The sequence below is a fragment of the Lissotriton helveticus genome, chromosome 8, assembly GCF_964261635.1.
Source record: "Lissotriton helveticus chromosome 8, aLisHel1.1, whole genome shotgun sequence".
NCBI classification, from domain to species: Eukaryota; Metazoa; Chordata; class Amphibia; order Caudata; family Salamandridae; genus Lissotriton; species Lissotriton helveticus.
This window is the reverse complement of record NC_136069.1, coordinates 1582744237-1582764620: the sequence shown is the minus strand read 5'-3', so window position 1 is coordinate 1582764620 and position 20384 is coordinate 1582744237. Positions and strand designations below refer to the sequence as shown.

The window sequence follows — 20384 nt, the reverse complement described above, 5'->3', positions numbered from 1 at the left end:
TCATGGACAGACGGTATAAGATCTGATCGCCATCTTTGGAGCAGAAGTGATCTAGCTACAGCCATTGCAGTATATAATAGTTTGAAAAGCGTATCTGGAAGAAGAAGGTCTGGGTCAAAGCCAAGTGTTACTAGCCAGGTACTTAATCCTATTAAAATACTGCATTCACATTCCAGATAAAAGAAAATATCATTCCAGAACCTCTGGATCAAGGGCAATTGTAGTATAATGAGTGTCCAATTGGCTGAAGGATGGTTAAGACAACGGAAGCACTGTGCTGATTGGTTGGTATAAATTTTTGATAAAAAAAGTGGAGTTCCATAAAGTTGCCATTTACTAAAAAATAAGGGGCATATCAGCAAGGGGCCGCGAAAACATTATCTCCGCTTTAACGTCCGTTTTTGAATGAAAAGCAGCGATAATTCTGTCGCACTATCAGCAAAGACATGCTAGCGCGTATTCTATTGCCTCAGCGCCCTTTCCCTTAACGGCCCGCTTTGCATCTCTAATGATATGCAAAGTGGGCGTTCCTCACCAGAATAACGTGGTAAATGTCGCTAACCGACATTACTCCTATTATTAATCTGCACGCTAACCTGCACAGCGATAAGAAAAGTAGTGCTAACTGAGCTTATCGCTACTTTCCTTACGCCTTCTTTCAATCAGATTTAGCCATTATGTCCAATGGAAGCTGGTTTGAATGGCTATGTCTGCCCTGCTATCGCCTAAAGCTGTGCGATTATCGCTGGATTTCTAGCGATTATCGCTGGATTTCCAGCGATAATCACACATTTAGCAGCTATCGCTTGGATTTTTATCGCTTTGGAGATGAGGGTTGCTGATAGTGCGCTATCTCAGCGATAAAATCCAGCGATAGCCGGCGATAATTATCCCCGCGCTAAGCGCGCTTAGCGATTATTATCGCTGGCTGTTGCTGATATACCCCAACATCCTTCGCCAATTAGCTTGCCTTAATGTACTAAAACTGAGATTGTTAACTGCTGACCACATACTCGCTGAGATTTCCAACCCCTCATTCTTAGCTCATTTCGTAAAGGCCTTCCACTACAGATCAATACCCTTGATGGAGGCTAAATGCTTTTTCCATTCCCCAGGTTTCTTACATGCCATATCTTCTAATAATTCATATACTAAGCATTTTCGTTCACTGATCTGAACCAAATTAAGTTTGCTCAGGAATTTACTAAAAATATCATGTGACTCGAGAAGAAGGAAGTCATTAACAATTAAATTAAACATTTCAGCTATGCTCAGCCATCTATCATTCCTCAAAAAATCTGAGATTTTCCGGAATCCAGCATTGGCCTATTTTTGTGTTACCACTGAAGATTCTCTAGACCCAGGTAATAGGATAGGGCAGATAACGGGTTTGAGGAGTTGATTGCAGGGATAGATTATCTTCTATAAAAAGCCTGCTGTTTTTGGAAAAACCACTGTGCACACTTATATCGTACTAATATAGGTGATTTAACAATTGTTAAAGGGCAGTGGATCTGATTTTCCTTGCAGATTAAATTCATAAATTTGTTTTTTTTTAAATTGGATTGTAGATCTGGCTTAAATCTGGTATATATTGTGCAAAATATGCAAAGTAACAATCCCTCAGATTCAGGAGAGCTTATCCACCATGATCCAGCTCTTCATATAAAGTGCTAAGTGCAATTCAGGAAGGTTGTAAACATAGACTCTATTTTGGTAAAAAAGGAGCTTATTAAAATACAAGGAATCGCCGAGAAGAGGAAGTTGAATAGTGGAAGGACAGACAATTTAATCAAAGCAACCCTACCCAAGATGGTTAATGGAAGAGAGCTCCATTGAAGGAATGAGTCCTGAACTTTTCGTAGAAGTGGGGTGAAATTAAAATCTTAAGTCAACTACTTGTGCTGAGAAATAAACACCCAGATACCTCTTAGATATTGTATTTAAACAAGAAAAAATATTGGGGTGTAGATCCATACATGCTTCTCCACACTGTATGATTTCTGTCTTTTTAAATGTATTTTATATCCACCTAATGCCTCAAATTCCTCGAAGATCTCAAACGTTTTTACTTGGAACTCCTTCTCAGGCTTTACAATAAGCATGATATCATTGGCATATAGTTTCAATTTCGCAATAGTTGGAAGTGGAGGGCAGATATCAATACTATTCCTAATTGCAATTGCTAATGACTCGATAAAGGTGAATAATACCGGAGACAGAGGACACCCTTGCCTAGTCCCCCCGTTTAACCGTAACCTGGTCAGCGTCGGAGGTGTTAATGATTACGTTGGCTTCATCATTAAGGTGTAAATTCTGAACTAACCCCGTAATTTTGGGAGGGATGCCAACATTTTGCATAATAAAAAATAGGGTCTCCCAGACAACTAGGTCAAATGCCTTTCAATGTCTAAAAGGAGGACTTGAGCAGGTATCCTCCGAGTCTCAAATAGTCCAATGCTTCCGTTAAATAGTGAATCAAATGCGAGGCATTTTGATTAAAACGATTAGCTAACAGTTTAGTGATTTTTTTATAGTCAGAGTTTAATAAAGTGATGGGGCGGTAAGACGTATGGTCTTCACTATCCTTTTCCTTTTTCAAAAAGCTGACAATATTACCATTTCTGAATGACAATGGTATTGCCCCACCTTCTAAATTTGAGTTAGCTAACAATAAAAAATAATCCAAAATGGCACTACAAATGATTTTTTTAAATTCTGCCGGGAGGCCATCTGGGCCGCTGGCTTTGCCACTCTGAAGATTTTTTATGATCCCTCCAGCTCATCTTTTGTAAAAGGCCTTGCCATACTCATTTTCTCCATATCCAAGAGTATCGGCAATTCATTTCTCTGGAGGAAACCTCTCAGGGATGTGATATCAATAATCTGTTGTTGGCATATATAGACCTATGATGTTGTAGCATTACATCACCGATTTTTACCGGGTCGTCAGTATGGGAAGCAGTTGAAGGACATTTTAATGCAGTTATATGGTCTTACCAGTATAATTAAATTCTTCATACATTTTTTGTCTATTGTGCTGGTGAAAGGATTCACTCTTAAGATAATATCTTTTGCTAAGATCCCGTTTAGCCTGATCAAGCGGTTAAAAACTGTGGGGCTGCTAAGAAATGCTTCGAGAGACCTTTGTACTGTCTGCTCTACTGATCGCTTTTCTCCCTTACCTTTCCTATGATTATTCACATCATTTCCGATGGCCAGCCCTCAAATAAAAGCCTTGAGTGAGTCCCAAACCACATATAAGGGTGCAGAGCCATGGTTTTGCGTGAGAAATTCTTTGATCTCAGTTTCAATAAAGAGCACCCAATTCTCTTCTGATAGATATTGCCTATTAAGCATCCATCTTTTAGGGGTCTTAATGTAATGCCCTAACTGTAACTCAAGAACCAACATTGCATGATCTGAGAATCCCTTCTGAAGGATTCTCTGCTGGCTGAAACTCAGTCTCCTAGAAATAAGAAAAAAATCGATGAGTGTTGAGGTATGAAATCTGCCTGACCAACATGTATAGGCGATCATAGTTGGGAATGCCACCCTCCAAGGATCCAATATGTCTAGGATCGAGCCATAGTTTTGTATAACTCTTAAAGCTTTAGGTTTCAGCAGTTTTTTGGACAAAGCAGAGGAGTCAATTTTATGATTCATCAAGAAATTAAAATCCCCCCTAATACCAGATCGCCAAATACTTCAACTAGGGATTGTAAAATTCCTCATACGGCGATGGAATATCCTTGACTGGGGCATATATACTGGTGAAAATTATAAGTCTGTGCCCTAGGTTACAGGTGGCCTACACCACCGTCCGCTCTGATCATTTGCAAAATTAACAACTTCCGCCTGGAGTCTTTTACTAAAAAATGGTGCTGTGCCCCGATGGGACGCTGAAGATGAGGAAAACCCCCTATAGTCTGCCCAGTAACTAAACATAGAAAAGTCTGGTAGCTTCCCTGCAGGTATATGGGTTTCTTGTAATAAAATAACCGCTGGATTTTCTGTCTTCATCCACGCCTCAATTGCCTTCATTTTCTTTTTGTTATTAAGACCATTAACGTTAACAGAAGCCACTTTCAGAATTTCCTTTCTAGCCATTTACAATAGAGAAGATGATTAGCGGCCTTAATAGGATTGATAAAAAGTATACTCCGAAACTATGGCAATGATAATGGTAAATGGCCCCATATGGGTACTAACAGGATAATATTCTGTTGATATGAAATGGATGTATATGTGTATGGATTTAAAAAATGGATTTCGTTTTTCCCCATGCTTCCTTTTCCACCCTCGTGACCCCACCCAACGACAGCAGCCACTATGAGGAGACCGCCGTCTCTGCTCACATCTGACAAGCTTCTCCCCACCCTCTTAACTGGAACTATGACTTGGTGCCTAATGCCCCTGGCCTCACTACCCCCCTTCCTTCAAAACGAAAAAAATGAAGAACGAAAAGCAATACAAAACATATTCAAAACATTTTGAGAGCAAATTGAAAAGCATAACATTAAGGTAATATCATATCTTGAGACTTAAAAATGGACAGGCGCTTAGGAATTTCTCATAGATATTTGTTGCAATAGTTCCTGTGCTTCCAGAACATTACAAAACACGTGGAATCGTCCTTTGACTAACACTTTGAACTTGCTCTGTTGGGGCGATCATGGCCTGTGCCCCCAGTACCTTAAATAAGTGCAGCATTTTTACAAATTCCTTCTGCCTTTTGGCTGCCGAAGCTGACATGTCAGGGAAGATGCAGCAAAGTGGAACTTCTGTTGAGGTGAACCGTCGGTGTTTAATTGCCTTTGTTAGGATTTGTTCCTTAACCCTATAATCCCCAAAGTTAACCAACATAGTTCAAGGGAATTTAGGATTAGGAGGGAGATAGGCAGGCACCCTGTGTGCTCGCATGAGAGTAAGATTGCCATTAAACTTTGGGATGACATTGTTTTTGATGAATGAGTCTACCCACTGTAGAGTCTGCTGTCCCTTGAGGCCTTCCGGGATACCCAAGATCTGAAGATTTGAGCGCTCGGAATGGTTTTCTAATTTCTAAAGTTTAATTTCCAATGTTGCTTTCTGGCTTTTGAAGATGGCAACTCTACTATTCATAGTTAAGACTTGGTCGTCCAGCTGTGAGATCCTCTTTTTGGCCACAAGCAGCCGTGCCGGTACCTGGGCCATACTTTCCTTGATTTTGGATAAACAAACATGTATTGCGGCTATTTCAGCAGATTGAGAGGCTTTCAGCTCTTGTATCTCATCCAAGATCAGGTTGAGGAGACTCTTGGTGTCCCATTGCATGGAAAAGGATCTATTTTCCTGTATGAGATTCTCTTGAGATACTTCTGGCATGCCTTTGGGCTGCAAAGGCTGCGTAGAGAGCATGGCTTCAACTGAGGCAGGTCGGACAGATCCCTCAGGAGAAGAACGATCCAACCAAGAACTCCCTCCAGAAGAAGATGTAGGCTCAGCTGGGATGGACAAAGTAGGGATCACAGGAGTAGGTAGATCTGATGAGGGTGAGGACCCCCCTCAGAGAATGGCCCTGTAGAGCAGAGGAAGGCAGGAAAGATTGCTCACAGTCTAAAGGATCTTTCAGACTCCCGCCTGTGTCCAGAGCCGGAGGGTTGTCTATAGGATTGTTGATTGGGGAGGCTCATTCCCTGTCGCCGCCTGCTCCCCCGATGGCAGGTCGTACGCAACTTTGAAGAACAAAGGATATTTTTTGAAATCCTTGTATTCTCCAGCTAAGCCAGGTAATGTTGGTGTCTTCATTTTAGTGGAATTTGATAGCATGGAAGTCCCTACAATAGAACAAGGGCTTAGGCTCGAATACAAGTCTGCAGAGGACCCCCCATTTATGATATCTTGATTCATAGCCTCTAGGCTTGCCATTTCAGCAGTTTCAGTAGTTATGTTGAGATATTTCCTGGGGTCCGTCGCGCGGTTTGCGTTGGCGGCGACTTGGCCAACTCGCTTCTACACCCTCTGGCCAAGGCTTGGGGAATCAGTGTGGACTGTTGTTGTGCTTTTAGCTCCTTTAGGGAGATTTTGCATAATGTGGTTGTGGCATAGATCGCTTATCCAAACAACCAGAAAGTTGCTGCCTAAGACCCACCCAGCAACCCTCAGGCAAGAAGCATGGGTGGACTCCCGTGACCAGTGGGTAAGAATAATACATACACTTAACCCTTCTTGGCGAGAAACCTGGTGGATCAGGCAGCAAAAAATCGAAAAAGTCCAGAAGCAGAAGCCTGAGAAACTACAGCTCCCAGAAGTCCAAGCAGCAGTGCAGGAGAAAGCAGCCAGAGGATATTGAAAATAGGCTGCAAGCCAGTTCAGGATGATATACGGCTGGAAATGTGGCTGTAGATGTGAGCGCCCATAGAACACCCCTGCCTCGCGTCGGAGCTGTTTCCCGGCTCCCGCCGAAACTTTTGCGGAGCTCAGCAGCCTCCCGCATTCATGTCCATTTGAGTCCGCGTCTGACGTCCGTTCCGGCCCTGCATCAGCCACGAAGAAGGAAGGGGGTGTGGTTACGGTGCTTTCAGCTGGCCGTCAGCATTGCCCCACATCCATACCCTCCTTGCTAGAGCTCTCATAGAGGAACCCTCAAATTAAATTCCAGCCTTACCTTTGACCAATTTACATGATGCTGAGATAATGTAATTACATTTCTGCCTATAAGTCTGGAAATATAAAACAGAGGTGCCTAGACGCGATGCAGTTGGCAGCGTGAAAAGTTCAATCAATATTGATCAATTAACAATTAAACCATGCTGCTGCATTGGAAAGCTTGTCTGTTGCCTCTGTATTCCCCATGGATCAAAGTGAAACAAATCCCTCTTCATAATATCAGTCCATATATTGAACTGAATTGAATCCTATTCGCTGAGGACACCCTCCTGATTTCCAAAAGTCCGGGTGGTCTGCAAAAACTTCTAGACAGGTTTAGCCTGTTTTGCGTATCTCGGGAGTTGTCAATGAACACCAGCAAAACAAAGCTTATGACACTATCCCCGTCGAAACGCTTTAGAAATGGTATTACGCTTAATGACACCCCACTCGACATAGTTGAGTCTTTTGATTATTTGGGAATCTGGGTCACCAATTCCATGAAGTGGAGCTCCCATATGACCAAGATGCTCTTCAGCCATAAACGGGCATCAGGGGCCACTTTAAGAGAACAACAACTCTCTGTAAGTAGGCCAGTAGCCCTGGGCCTAGTGGTCTATGATGGCAAAGCGCTTCCCTTGGCCCTATACGGGTCTGAACTATGGGGCTTTGAAAACACCATCGATCTTGTAAGATCCGAAAATAAGTTCCTTAGAGGTTTGGTTTCTCTGCCTACCTCTACGCCGTTAATGCCCCTACTTCACGATATGGGAAGACGCTCTGTTAAGGATATTGCACGCCTCTGCCCTTTACTATTCTGGGCACGTATAATAAGGACCCCAGAGCTGGCTAATTATGCTGCTGCCCATTGCAAACTAATTGCAGCAGATACAGGCAACAAGATTAAATGGATTTTTAACCTTAGGCAGCTTGTATCAGACATAGGTTTTGGGGAGGCATGGGAAAATCAGATTCCGCTATCAAAACAAGACCTAAAAAGTGCATACTGGAAGTGGGTACAGGAAGACTGGAAGACGAGATACGCAATGCCAACTTGGGGAATCTCACTGAGCGGTTCTTGGAACATAAACCCGTCCGGAAACTTGAACCCTTTCTTGATTTTATACAACTTCCAAGGGACAGGGCGCTCTATATGAAGTTGAGAATTGGGACCCTTCCGCTAAATGAAATGACAGCAGCTTGGAAGCGGCGCAATCCATCATCTCCCTCTTGCCCTGGATGCGCAGCCCCTAATGAGTCCATTGCCCACTTCCTTAGTGGAGAAGTGTGGCTCACTGGTTAGAGGAGGCAGACCTGGAAGCAGAGGTCAGCCCGGGACCAGGGTTCAATTCCCGGCTCGGCGGGGTCTTAGAGTCCTAAAATGTCCATGGACTCGACAATTCTCCCTCTGGTGCCTACTCGATTCACGGGTTCACACTCTGCGACTCTGGGCAATAGCTTGCTTAATCTTCACAACGGCCCCTCGCGGCGGGATGCCTGGCTTTCACCTTGCGGATACCCTGCCGGGGTTATCTCACAGGGGAATACCAGGACGGGTTCCCTAAGCAAGCGCTTAGAAACCGCTCGGTGATTTGCGCTATATAAATTCCTGTACATTTACATTTACATTTACATTTATCGCATGTCCAGCTTACAGGGCCGCTAGAACCAAATGGCTTAAACCCGTGTGTAAAAAGCTTGGCTCCAAGAATTATCAGGTGGCTTTACGAATTTTTAAATGTGACACCTCTTCCCTCACCCTGGTTTGTGGTGTAGCAAAATATCTGGGCTGCGCATGGCTAATAAGATCAAAGCTGCTAGTGAAAAGTAACAGCTTGGTAGTCTCTAGGGCCGTCTTATGATACATGTTGTTATGGTCTTTCAATTTTAACGTTTTTATAGTATATATCTTTTAATGCATTGTAAAAAGCCAGTGGGATTTATTTAAAATGTTGTATAGTACAATGATTTTTTGTAAAAAAAAAATGTCATTATGAATTTAGGATGTACATGCTTTTATGATAATTTTTTATCGAATAAAGTAAATACAATAAATGCCGAATTGAATTAAACACTTATGTAGCGCAAAACTGCCACCCTACGGGTATCCTGGCGCTTGGATCGTCAGGTAGACACCACAAAGCAAATTCAATTGTCAATGAGAGATCTAAAGATCACCTTTTGGAAAAAAGCATACCATAACAAAAAAGGAAACTACTGGTCTGAAACAAAGGTGAAATGTGGCAAAAATCAGAGACTGCAGCCTTTAAGACTGCGCTGAGTTTGGAAAGGAATCCCATCAGCCCACCAAATGGCACAACTTCATCATCTTGGATTTTTAAAAGAACTGGTCTTTGATGGTACAGCTCACTATATACAATCGGAAGCTGTTCTGAATCAAAACCACCAGTGATGGATCAGGCCATGAATGTAAAGACTGTGGTGCTGAAAAAACATTTTTTTGCAGTGATATTAAATGTGAGTGAAAAGCAAAAAGTGCAATTTAAAATTCACTAATGTGATAACAGAAGTAACTTTATTTGGAGCTTATCACAGTGTCAATACTAAAAACAGAGTGTGCATAGTTTGTCAAAATAACTATCGTCGACCAAGTAAGATGGGTCTACCTGTTTCAGCCATTTAAAGGTAACAAATAACCGCTGGCTTTCTTCAGGACCAAAGACTACACTACTGCAAAAACAACGAAAAAACTGTGTAATGCAAAAATATTAAACAAATCAATAGCGACACGTCCTACCATACTTTGTGGTTCCATGGTGTAGGACAAGTATTCATAGAAATATATTCTTTCCTAAAAATGCACAAGAAAAAAGACTGTTAACAGTTCTAAACTAGAGTATCATAAGTATTACCGCATTATTAAAATATGAGTAATAAAACAAGAATTTTATTAAGTATTGGAAGATATCCTTTAATTTGTCATTGACTCACCCATTATATCATGGGAGTACTCCTCACCTCTCCTGGCAACTGCTCAGGTGATGAGGCCCCGCTCTGTGAGTGGATATAAATGGTAGAGGACTCAATCAGTATCCCTCTTTCACTTTTCCACCAGCTTAAAAAAGCTAAAAAACCTTGGTACTTGATATAAGCAATGAAGACAACAGCATGATTGAGACCTATCCTCTCCCATGTACGTGCCATTGACTCCTCCTTCTTTTGAAAGAATTTATGCATATTGGTCTGGGTAGGTCTACACATTCAGAATCAGTGTATGTATTCAGATGTATTCAGAACCATATCTGTAGTTTAGGCATGGACTCACGGCTAAAGATAGTCCAGAAACCCTATTTGTAGCGATTCCCTCAGTTGTCAAACCCCTCTAAGAAGGTATCTACCAGGTGGCATTTAGTCATCGGCATTTGAAATTGGCAGCTAAATTAATACCCAAATCTCGACATCCGTGTTCCCACCAAAAAATGACACCTCGCTGTCTTAAATGCAATAGGTGAAATATATGCTACTGGTGAAGTGTATCCTGGATGGTAAATGATGCCGATTGGGAACACTGTGTTCATAATACTAGGCAACTGCTTTTCATATTACTTTCAAAGCAAAGCACCTGATAAATGCCTAACACAAGGTTAAAAATTAATTATATGGCTATCTCAAAGGTCCACATCAGAAAGGTGGGATGCAAGAATCTTCAAGACGCCAGAAACCGCTATGATCCACCATGGAGAGGAGACGCCTTACCTGTCCGTCGGTACCTCGGGCTCAACATAAGCCGAAGGGGAGGTAACCAGATGGACCGGATAGGCCTTTTTATACACGTGACCGAGCTACGTCAGTATCCGAAATTGCCCATAAAAACTGATATCTCAAGTGAGTCATACAAAAGCAGCAGTGAGTTGTATGAAGTTGTTCGATGGATTTGAAACACATAGCGAGTAGTAATTAGACATTTGTATGTGACCAAAGGGTTATATACAAGCAACAGTGTACAACGTTCTTTAATAGTGTACAACATACTTTGTGAGGTGTAACCGGCAGGGACACGTCATAATATCCCGCTTGCATAATGGGGCGCAGGATCCCTTTAAAGCCCGGGAAAAAAGTACTACCACCCTGCAAACTAAGATAAATGGCCCGTAACATGCAGGGCCACAAACATTAAGTGGTGCACCCCTAAATGCATGTGTTTGCATATGTCAACAGCTTGTAAAGATATTGTCACAATAAAAGGATGAAAGTATATACATCATGATCCAGGCTATGGGTATGCGAATAGTAACACAGACGACAAACACCAGCTCTTAATCATGTGTGGTCATATCATGACCCAAGGAATCTCATCATTCAAACCAGTAGTATCACATTTAAGCTTGAAAATTCATTTTTGTTATTTCAGAAAGAGGTATTGTGTGACATCACTGGTATGGGACGGAATAAACGGTTGTTCCAGAACAATCCATTTCATCTCTTCTGCCAAGTGATTCATGCTTAAAAAGTGACTGGTTAGACGTGTTTGTTTGTTTGTTGCACCTAATAGTGCTCTTATGTTAATTGATTCTTAATTTGACTTTTCTGGTCGTCATGCCCACATATTTCATGGAACAAGGGCATGTGATCATATAGATGACCCTTTCGCTGTTACAATTAGTGTGCTTTCTAAGGAGCCAGGGTCTGCCCGTCCCTATATCCACCGAAAGGGTTTTCTGTGTCTGTGGGCATGCCGTGCAGGACCCGCATGGGTAGTGCCCTTGTACACCAGGAAGGTTCCACAAAGTTTTCAGATTGCACTCGTGTGATCACGCATCCTTTAGGGCCCTCTATCAATGGTTCCCTATCCTTTCGCATGCACTATATAACAACCCCGCTTCTAAACCGTGCACATGCCTATAGTTATTCCAAATTTAGCGCGTTTCGCCAGCATTTACACGAACGCGCATGTGCTGTTAGTAGGTGTCTCCTGTGAGCGCATGTGCGGATAGCTGGTGAGCATGTTCCCTTTCTGGTCCGCCGCCTCTCTACGCATGCGCCTGGTAGACAAGAAAATACAACGTTCCCTGCAGCGGCCGCGGAGAAAAACAGTTCCCTCAGCGGTCCGCTATGCGGATAGTGACGTAGCTCGGTATAAAAAAACCTATGCTGTCCATCTGGTTACCTCCCCTTCGGCTTAGGTTGAGCCCGAGGTACCGACGGTAAGGTAAGGCATCTCCTCTCCATGGCGAATCACAGTGGTTTCTGGCATCTTGAAGGTTCTTGCATCCCACCTTTCTGGTGTGACCTTTGAGATAGCCATATAATTAATTTTTAACCTTGTGTTAGGCATTTATCAGGTGCTTTGCTTTGAAAGTAGTATGAAAAGCAGTTTCCTAATATTATGAACACATTGTTCCCAATAGGCATCATTTACCATCCAGGATACACTTCACCAGTAGCATATATATCACCTATTGCATTTAAGACCGCGAGGTGTCATTTTTTGGTGGGAACACGGATGTCGAGATTTGGGTATTAATTTAGCGGCCACTTTCGAATGCCGATGACTAAATGCCACCTGGCAGATACCTTCTTAGAGGGGTTTACAACTGAGGGAATCACTACAAAAAGGGTTTCAGGACTATCTGTGGCCATGAGTCTATGCATAAACTACAGATATGTTTACATCCTTATATGTTTTTGATTTCATCGTGAAATACACTGATTCTGAGTGTTTAGACCTACCCAGACCAATATGCATCAATTCTTTCAAAAGAAGGAGGAGTCAATGGCACGTACATGGGAGAGGATATGTCTCAATCATGCTGTTGTCTTCATTGCTTATATCAAGTACCAAGGCTTTTTAGCTTTTTTAAGCTGGTGGAAAAGTGAAAGAGGGATACTGATTGAGTCTTCTACCATTTCTATCCACTCACAGAGCGGGCCTCATCACCTGAGCAGTTGCCAGGAGAGGTGAGGAGTACTCCCATGATATAATGGGTGAGTCAATGACAACTTAAAGGATATCTTCCAATACTTAATAAAATTCTTGTTTTATTACTCATATTTTAATAAAAAATGGGTGTATGCGGTAATACTTATGATACTGTAGTTTAGAACTATTAACAGTCTTTTTTCTTGTGCATTTTTAGGAAAGAATCTATTTCTATTATTACTTGTCCTAGACGATGGAACCACAAAGTATGGTAGGATGTATCACTATTGATTTGTTTAATATTTTTTCATTACAGTTTTTTTGTCGTTTTTGCAGTAGTGTAGTCTTTGGTCCTGAACAAAACCAGTGGTTATTTGTTACCTTTAAATGGCTGAAACATGTAGACCCGTCTTAATTGATCGACGATAGTTATTTTGACAAACTATCCACACTCTGTTTTTAGTATTGACACTGTGATAAGCTCCAAATAAAGTTACTTCTGTTATCACATTAGTCATTTTTAAATTGCACTTTTTGCTTTTCACTCACATTTAATATCACTGCAAAAAATTGTTTTTTCAGCACCACAGTCTTTACATTCACGGTCTGATCCATCACTGGTAGTTTTGATTCAGAACAGCTTCCGATTGTATATGGTGAGCTGTACCATCAAAGACCGGTTCTTTTTTAAAATCCCAGATGATGAAGTTCTGCCATTTTGTGGGCTGATGGGATTCCTTTCCAAACTCAGCGCAGTCTTAAAGGCTGCAGTCTCTGATTTTTGCCGCATTTCACCTTTGTGTCAGACCAGTAGTTTCCTTTTTTGTTATGGTATACTAGAGATTGGGGACAGAATACTACTTGGTCTATAAATAATTTCCCTTGGACCCTCTATTAACTGTGTGTGTTGTATCTTCCTAAAGCATGTCAGGGAACTGGCCTGTCTAAGGTCCAGAGGTAACTCATTCCATACACGTGAGGCAGTCACACCAAAGGCTCTGTCCCCCATCCGAGATCTCTTAAATCTGGTGGTTGTTATCAGATTTATGTTCGAAGAGGGGAGCTGCCTCCCAGGATTATATCAGGTGAACAACTCCTGCAGGGGACAGGACCCTGACCATGTGCTGCCCTGTATACGATGCAGAGAGATTTAAAACACATTCTGTCTTTGATAGGGAGCCAGTGAAGATCTCTCAGAGCCAAAAGTTGTAGAGGACCTGCGCTGTCTGTTTAGCACCAGCTTTGCTGCCATAGACTGGACTCTCTGCAACCCCTGCACAATATATTGTGGCGCCCCCAGGTACAGGGAGTTGCAGTAATCCAGCCTACTCAGGATTACATTCCTCACTACGAGGGATCGAGTGTCCTTTGGAAGTAGTGGAAGAACCTTCTGTAGCATACGCAGCAGGGTGAAGCAAACGCTGGCCGTTTTATTGGCTTGCGAGTTCATTTGAAGATTTCCATCCACCATAAACCTCAGATTAAGCACCACTGTAGCCGGAATCAGGCATTCATCCTCGGGGGTAAGTTTGAACTCCACCGATAGATGACGAGACATTCTAGTGGCAGGACAATACACCACCTCTGTTTTCCCTCCATTAAACTGTAGGGAATTTTTCCTAAGCCAACCAGCAGTCTAGCGCATACACTCCTGGAAGGTGTCCATAGATACCGCTTGTTTCCCCTCCAGGGAAAACACCAGTTTGGTATCAGCTGCATAGTTGACCAGGTCTACCTCATAAGATTTAATAATATAATAGGGAATAGAGGGCGCAGGTAGATGTTGAAAAGAATTGGTCTAATTGCCGAGCCCTGTGGCACCCCATGATGTACTGGGGACATGCCTGAGGTGAACGGCGTCAGAGACACAGCCTGTTGTCTTCCTGACAGGTAAGATAGTAACCACTGCAGGGCTCGTCCTTTAACCCCTATACCTTTCAGTCTCTCCACTAACATGGTATAGCTCACCGTATCGATTGCGGCTGACATGTCCAGTAACACTAGGACAGAGGAAATCCCATTGTCAGCACGTATTCGTAGATTGTTCATTACGGTTGCCAAAGCAGTCTCGGTACCGTGTCCCGCGCAGAAGCCATATTGATCCTTGTCCAGCAGGGAATTATCTTCCAGGTAGCACGATAGACTTTTACTAACTACCGTCTCTAAGATTTTATTAGGGTATGGCAGTAGGGAGATTGGTCTGAAATTTGCTGGGTTAGTAGTCCAGGGATGTTTTTTTTAGCAAAGGAGTCACTACTGCTTGCTTCCATTCCTCCGGTACCTTTCCCTCCTCCAGCGACTGGCAACAGATCTTCCATAGCCAGGGAAAGGTTTCTTGACCAAACATTTTCTAGATTTTGTTTGGAAGAGGATCTAACGGGGATCCCGGGGATATACTTTGAGCCAGCTGGTTAAAAGAATCCTCTGTGGGGGCATGGAAGATATTCAATGAGGTATCTATTTGGAAATCTATATCTGATGTCCAGGCTAAATCATCTGGGCCATCATGATGTAGTTGTCCAACAATTTTAGATTTTTTTTCCTCGAAGAAAATGGCAATCTCATCTGCGTCCACCTCGTTGCTCGTACAGGCAGGACTAGATACAGCCCTAAAAATATTAAAAAGCGCTTTTGTGCTATTTGGAGGTTGCAGAATGGTTTTAGCATAAAGGTCTGCTTTGGCCCTGACAATAGATTCCTTGTACTGGGCCTGTACCAATTTTAAGGCTTTCTTATCTAAATCTAGATAGGCCCTACTCCATTTCCTCTCTGCCTTTTTGCATGCTGCCCGTAGCTGTTTTAAATCATCATTGTACCAGGAAGCAGAGATTTTTTTCCTGTTTTTGATACGTTTTACTGGAGCTATTAAATCCAGGGTTCCTGCTATATAATTCCAGTAAATCTGATAATTTTCACATACAGGGGCAGAGGGAGTAAAAAGATTTTGAGCCTGAAAGATTGGCAGTGTTCTATTTTTCACCAGCTCGGCCCATTCTCATCCTTTTCGATAGGTCGATGACTGGTTATTATTATCCTCTGAACTAGGTGTTATAATACGGAAATTGATTAAAGAATGGTCGGTCCCGCTTTGAGGCAGAACATCGACCACCTCAGTCTCAGCCTGGTTCGCAAACAGGAGATCTTAAACATGTCCTCCTAGATGAGCCGGTTCTAAAACCATTTGATATAAATTAACGTTTTTACAAGTGTACCTTAGGTCTCTCAAAAGGTTATCTAGGCTGCCGTTATCCCATAAGTTAAAATCCCCTAGTATGACCATTCTCGAATGGGTTAGGCTCAGGTCAGTTATGGGGTTGAACAGAGCTTGATACTGGGTTTCTGTGCCTGGGGGCCTGTAACAGACCACTCCTGTGAGTAGCCTACCTTTAGCCTCTTGCAATGAAAACCCAACCGTTCAATCCCAGTAACATCGTCTAATTGTAAAGGTGAAAAATTCAATTTTTCCTTACAAATCACCCCAACACCCCCTCCTCTCCCAAAAGTCCTTGGTTTATGAAAAATGTTATATCCATCTGGGCAAGCAAAGTCCATTTGTACCAATGACTCAGTACTAGTCCATGTTTCTGTTAAAAAGAGGATGTCCAAATATATGTTTTCTAACATGTTGGACACCTCCTGATAGGGTTTTACCAGGGATCTGCAATTAATCATCCCACAGTTTAAAGTACCTTTATAGTGACCCGTGGCAGTAAAGCAGTGGGCAGATCCTCCCTTCATCCTTCTTCCCTATAGCAAGTTCCCTGGAATATTTTATCCTGCCCTGATATTTACTGCCACGGGCAGCGTGGCTGGCGCTATGCGCACCGTGGCGCAGACGGGCGCAGACGGGCTTGCCTCTGACACGCCATTGGCACGCCCGCTGCGCCCACGCTGCACGCTTGCATTGCCTGTTCTAAATAGGCAGGCAAGTGCCCGACCACTAGAGCGCAACCCCAGAAGTGCAGCCAATCCCAAATCCCTACACAAAAGATGGCACTGAGGATGAACGCCGGTTTTCTATTCTATTCTCGCTAAAGCAGCGAGATGATGTGCAAGAAATTTTAAAGTGCTGGTAAGCAGCTATATATTTAAAATTTCAGGAAAGGTAATTTTAAAAAATATTTTGCAAATAGACAGCGAGTGCTCCTAATGTCCCAAAATTCCCAAGAATAAAAAGGAAACAGGCAGCAAGTATTTTCCTAGGTTGTGTGGGCGTAAATTGACAGCTTTTTTGGTGTCAGGTCTTCAATCCAGCTGTAGCTGTCATTTCAGTATAACATATCAGGGCTAATTGTACATTCCTGGGTTAAAAGGAATTCAATCTGCCCATTAAACAAATGGTTTCAGAATCTGGAGCTCTTTGTAATCCGAAAAGCATTTGCACATCTATGTAGGACGTAGTTGTGGAAATACCTTAATTTATGGGAAAAATCAGTGTAAATCAGGCAAAAAATGTATATTTAAGAACTGAAGAGTTTCTGCTATTGCAATTTTTTGTGGGATAAGATCTACTCACTGCAGTGAGTTGTGGGCATGTCAGAGTGGGAGTGTCAATTAATTAGGGGAATAACCACAAAACACAAATCTGTGGATATTGACGTGCCTCGGAGAGGGTCATTTGCAGCCTCAAGTCATGCATACATCTGCTCCTGTTACCAACTTAATTGTGTCCATTTTCCAGGTGAGAATAGGGAGAAGCGCCCCAAAGATATGTTGTTTGCAGTGGAAGGGGTTCTTCCATGGGGAAAACTTTGGCTTTAAGAACAAAAATCTTTGGAAGTGAAAATGCTCCTTACCACCAGGATTTCTTTATCTGGAAATGATATACTCACATTACCGTGTGTGACCCTTCAGGAGTACATGCCTGATTCGCTTTATGCGTTGCTCTCAGAATCCCAATTTATCTTTTCAGTTACTCCTACCTCAATAACAGCTACTGACAAAAACAGGAATATCGATTAACGATTTAAAGAGGAAAGTTGTACCTTTTTCGCAAGAGTGTGTTATCATAATAGCGACACGATGCATTATTGTCACATTTTCTTTCCCATAATAGACAAGTGCTATCGATGACACGGCCATACAAGGCAGGGCAAGGCATCCAGGCTGAAAAGAAAATTCATTTTTGTTAAACCTGGAAATTGAAAGAGTGCAAATTATTCATGCATACACTTGAACAAACAGAACAACAAAGAATATAAACAAAGAACAACAACGGTTTATTGCGAAAGAAAACAAATCAAACAAAACACAATTTACCTTTCTTTCTAAATTCCTGACAGTTAGCAACAACATTAAAAGAAGTTTAAAGAAAGATGAGAAGTTTTACGGTGTGAGGAGAATTTCAAAGACTTTACAAAGACAAATGTATCTTTCCATATTGATGCACTCAAAACAAAGAGGGTAGGAACACACCAGTGTGTAAATTGCATACACTGCATCCATATTGTCAGAGGAGCCTGAAATGTTCGCCATTGAGGGTGGACAAGACCACACAAAGAATGTCAAATTAATCAGACTAGAGATAAAGAAGAAATGCAGGCCTTCTCAGTGTACACATATAGGATTAGAACAGATGCCTCATCAACATTGGACCATCCTACAATCCCTGCAATTTAAAAAGGAACATAAGACTTATCTCTTGGGAGAACACTACTACCTCACTTAATAGGCACCTACCAAATCCTTGCTCGATGGTCACCCTCTACAAAGCACCCTTGGACTCGAGCCTTACAATCACACTCTGCAAAGCTACCTACCTACATTCTCACTTTACAAGTACCTCTACATTACATTAATACATATGAGTTTAACACAAATAAATACATAATTAAAAGAGTACAGATTTTGATACATTAACATTGATTTCTCTTCTAGTATGCTATACTTACTATGCTTATCAGCAAGCATCACAGAACACATTCCCAACTCATGGAAAACTCCTTCTAGTTATGAAACACAGAAAGAGTTGATCACCATCATATACCGTGGAAATAAAGGATGATGGAGAAGATACTAAATAAAAGTTATATATTAGACATTTGCTGACTCTGGAATCACTATGTAGTGATTTGATGTTCATCCTGGAAAAAGTACAATGTGTACATATTTTGTAGGATTTCTTGAATTCTACATCCATACTGTCCACCAGATCTTGCTCTACGTAAGTGATGCAAGATACAGAAAATAGCGGCAAAATCTTTCAACTCTGCTATGCCACAGGGCTTTTAGTACGTTTAGTTAGAGCTGCACCTACAATAACTATGTTCTCTAATACTATTGCTGTCCATGAAAAGGGAGAATGCATGCTACAAGCACTCTACTAAAGAAAGCAAAACCTTTCCTAGCAGAAAGAGAAGGAAACATTTCTGGCCAAGCCCTTGCACTCTCATCTCTGCATGGTGGCAACATCCTGATCCACACCCTAGTAAACTCTGCAGTGACCCACCTTAAGGGCAACCTACATGCTGTAGCATGCCTCATCAAGGGGCTGACAAATAATGACCAGATCACCCCCTCCCTGATGGAGCTCCACAGGCTCCCCTTATTGAACTGTTCCAGCCTCCAAACCAGGCTCATTGTTAGAAATGGGGGTCACTAGTTGGCAGAGGTAGGTACCTTTGTCCAAATAGGGACCCGTGGTTCTAGTCAGGGTAAGGGGTATACACACTCTAGATAACCCCTGCTCACCCCCTTGGTAGCTCATCATGAACAGACAAGCTTATCCCAAAGGCAATGTGTAAAGTATTTGTACCAACACTCACAGTAACACAGTGAAACACCACAAATGGACACCACATCATCTAAACTTTACAAGACCAAAACTACAACAATCCAACATACAGATACTCAGTAAAATGTCTTTAGAAAGGGATATTGGCAAAATAAGGTTGTAGAACTCAAATAGCACCAACTGGGGCTATCACGACGTCAGAACAGCACGAAATCCAAAGTACGGCGCCGACCACGAGGATCGCGGCGTCGGGCGTGGCTTCACACAGACCCCCAAACAATAGTACCTTGAAAATGATGTCGGGGACAATGCACGGCATCGAGGATGGCCAATGTCGGCTCCGGTGATGATGCGACACAGGCGAGTTTCTCGAGTCACCCTCAGCGGTTTTCGGCTCAGCGATAACAAAATGCAGGCACTGGTGAGGAGAGAGTCGATACGCGCTCTGGCGTCGGACACGACTGATCACTGCCGTCGTCGGTTGGTGTCGTAGGGCGTCGGGGCTGCACAGCAGGCTGAGTGCTCCGCCGTTCACTTCACGAGCAGCTCCCCGGGCCTTGGTGCAGGTCGTGGCATCACAGCAGCAGTGTGATGGCGTCGGAAACAGGATTTCTTTCTTCTCTTGAATTTCTTCCAGCTCCCAACAGCAAAAAACAACCTCCAGAGGCCCAACACAGTTACAGGTACCTCCTGGAAGGTCAGAACTCCCAGCAAGGAAGTTCAGGGGAGCTGGGGGTGATGTCCTTTTGTTCCTGGGACTTCCAAACAGGAGGCAAGTGTGATATCCTGTAATTCTCCTCTCTATGATGTATGATTATTGTCTCCCCTTCCCTTGGAAAAACAATAATTGTTGACCCAAAAAGGCTCAAGGTGTGTGTTGGGTATTCTACCACGAAAGAGAAAGAACGGTGTCTTTCCTGTAGTGGAATGAAATGTCAATCTGTATTGTTCGATCTTTTTAAGAACTTCTCCTCTCCACTCCAGAGACAAGGTTATGGTCTCCTTCAAGACTCTGTTAAACCTCTCCACCGTCCCATTAGCCTCAGGATGATATAGAGAACATGTTTTATGTATTATACCACATAATGACAACACATTGTTTCATCTCTTTCGAAATTAGTCTTGGGCATCCCTTCTCTA

At 42.5% G+C, this 20384-nt stretch overlaps 1 protein-coding gene across 2 annotated transcripts in view; it reads right to left on the bottom strand.

Moving 5' to 3' along the window:
* Nucleotides 1–20384, bottom strand: part of LOC144773527 (solute carrier organic anion transporter family member 2B1-like) — a 477218-nt gene that overhangs the window by 82605 nt on the left and 374229 nt on the right. For both annotated transcript variants that reach the window (XM_078658588.1, XM_078658589.1), the window contains exon 14: nt 17497–17617. In XM_078658588.1, coding sequence (XP_078514714.1) covers nt 17497–17617 — 121 coding nt within the window. The remainder of the gene's footprint in view (nt 1–17496; nt 17618–20384) is intronic.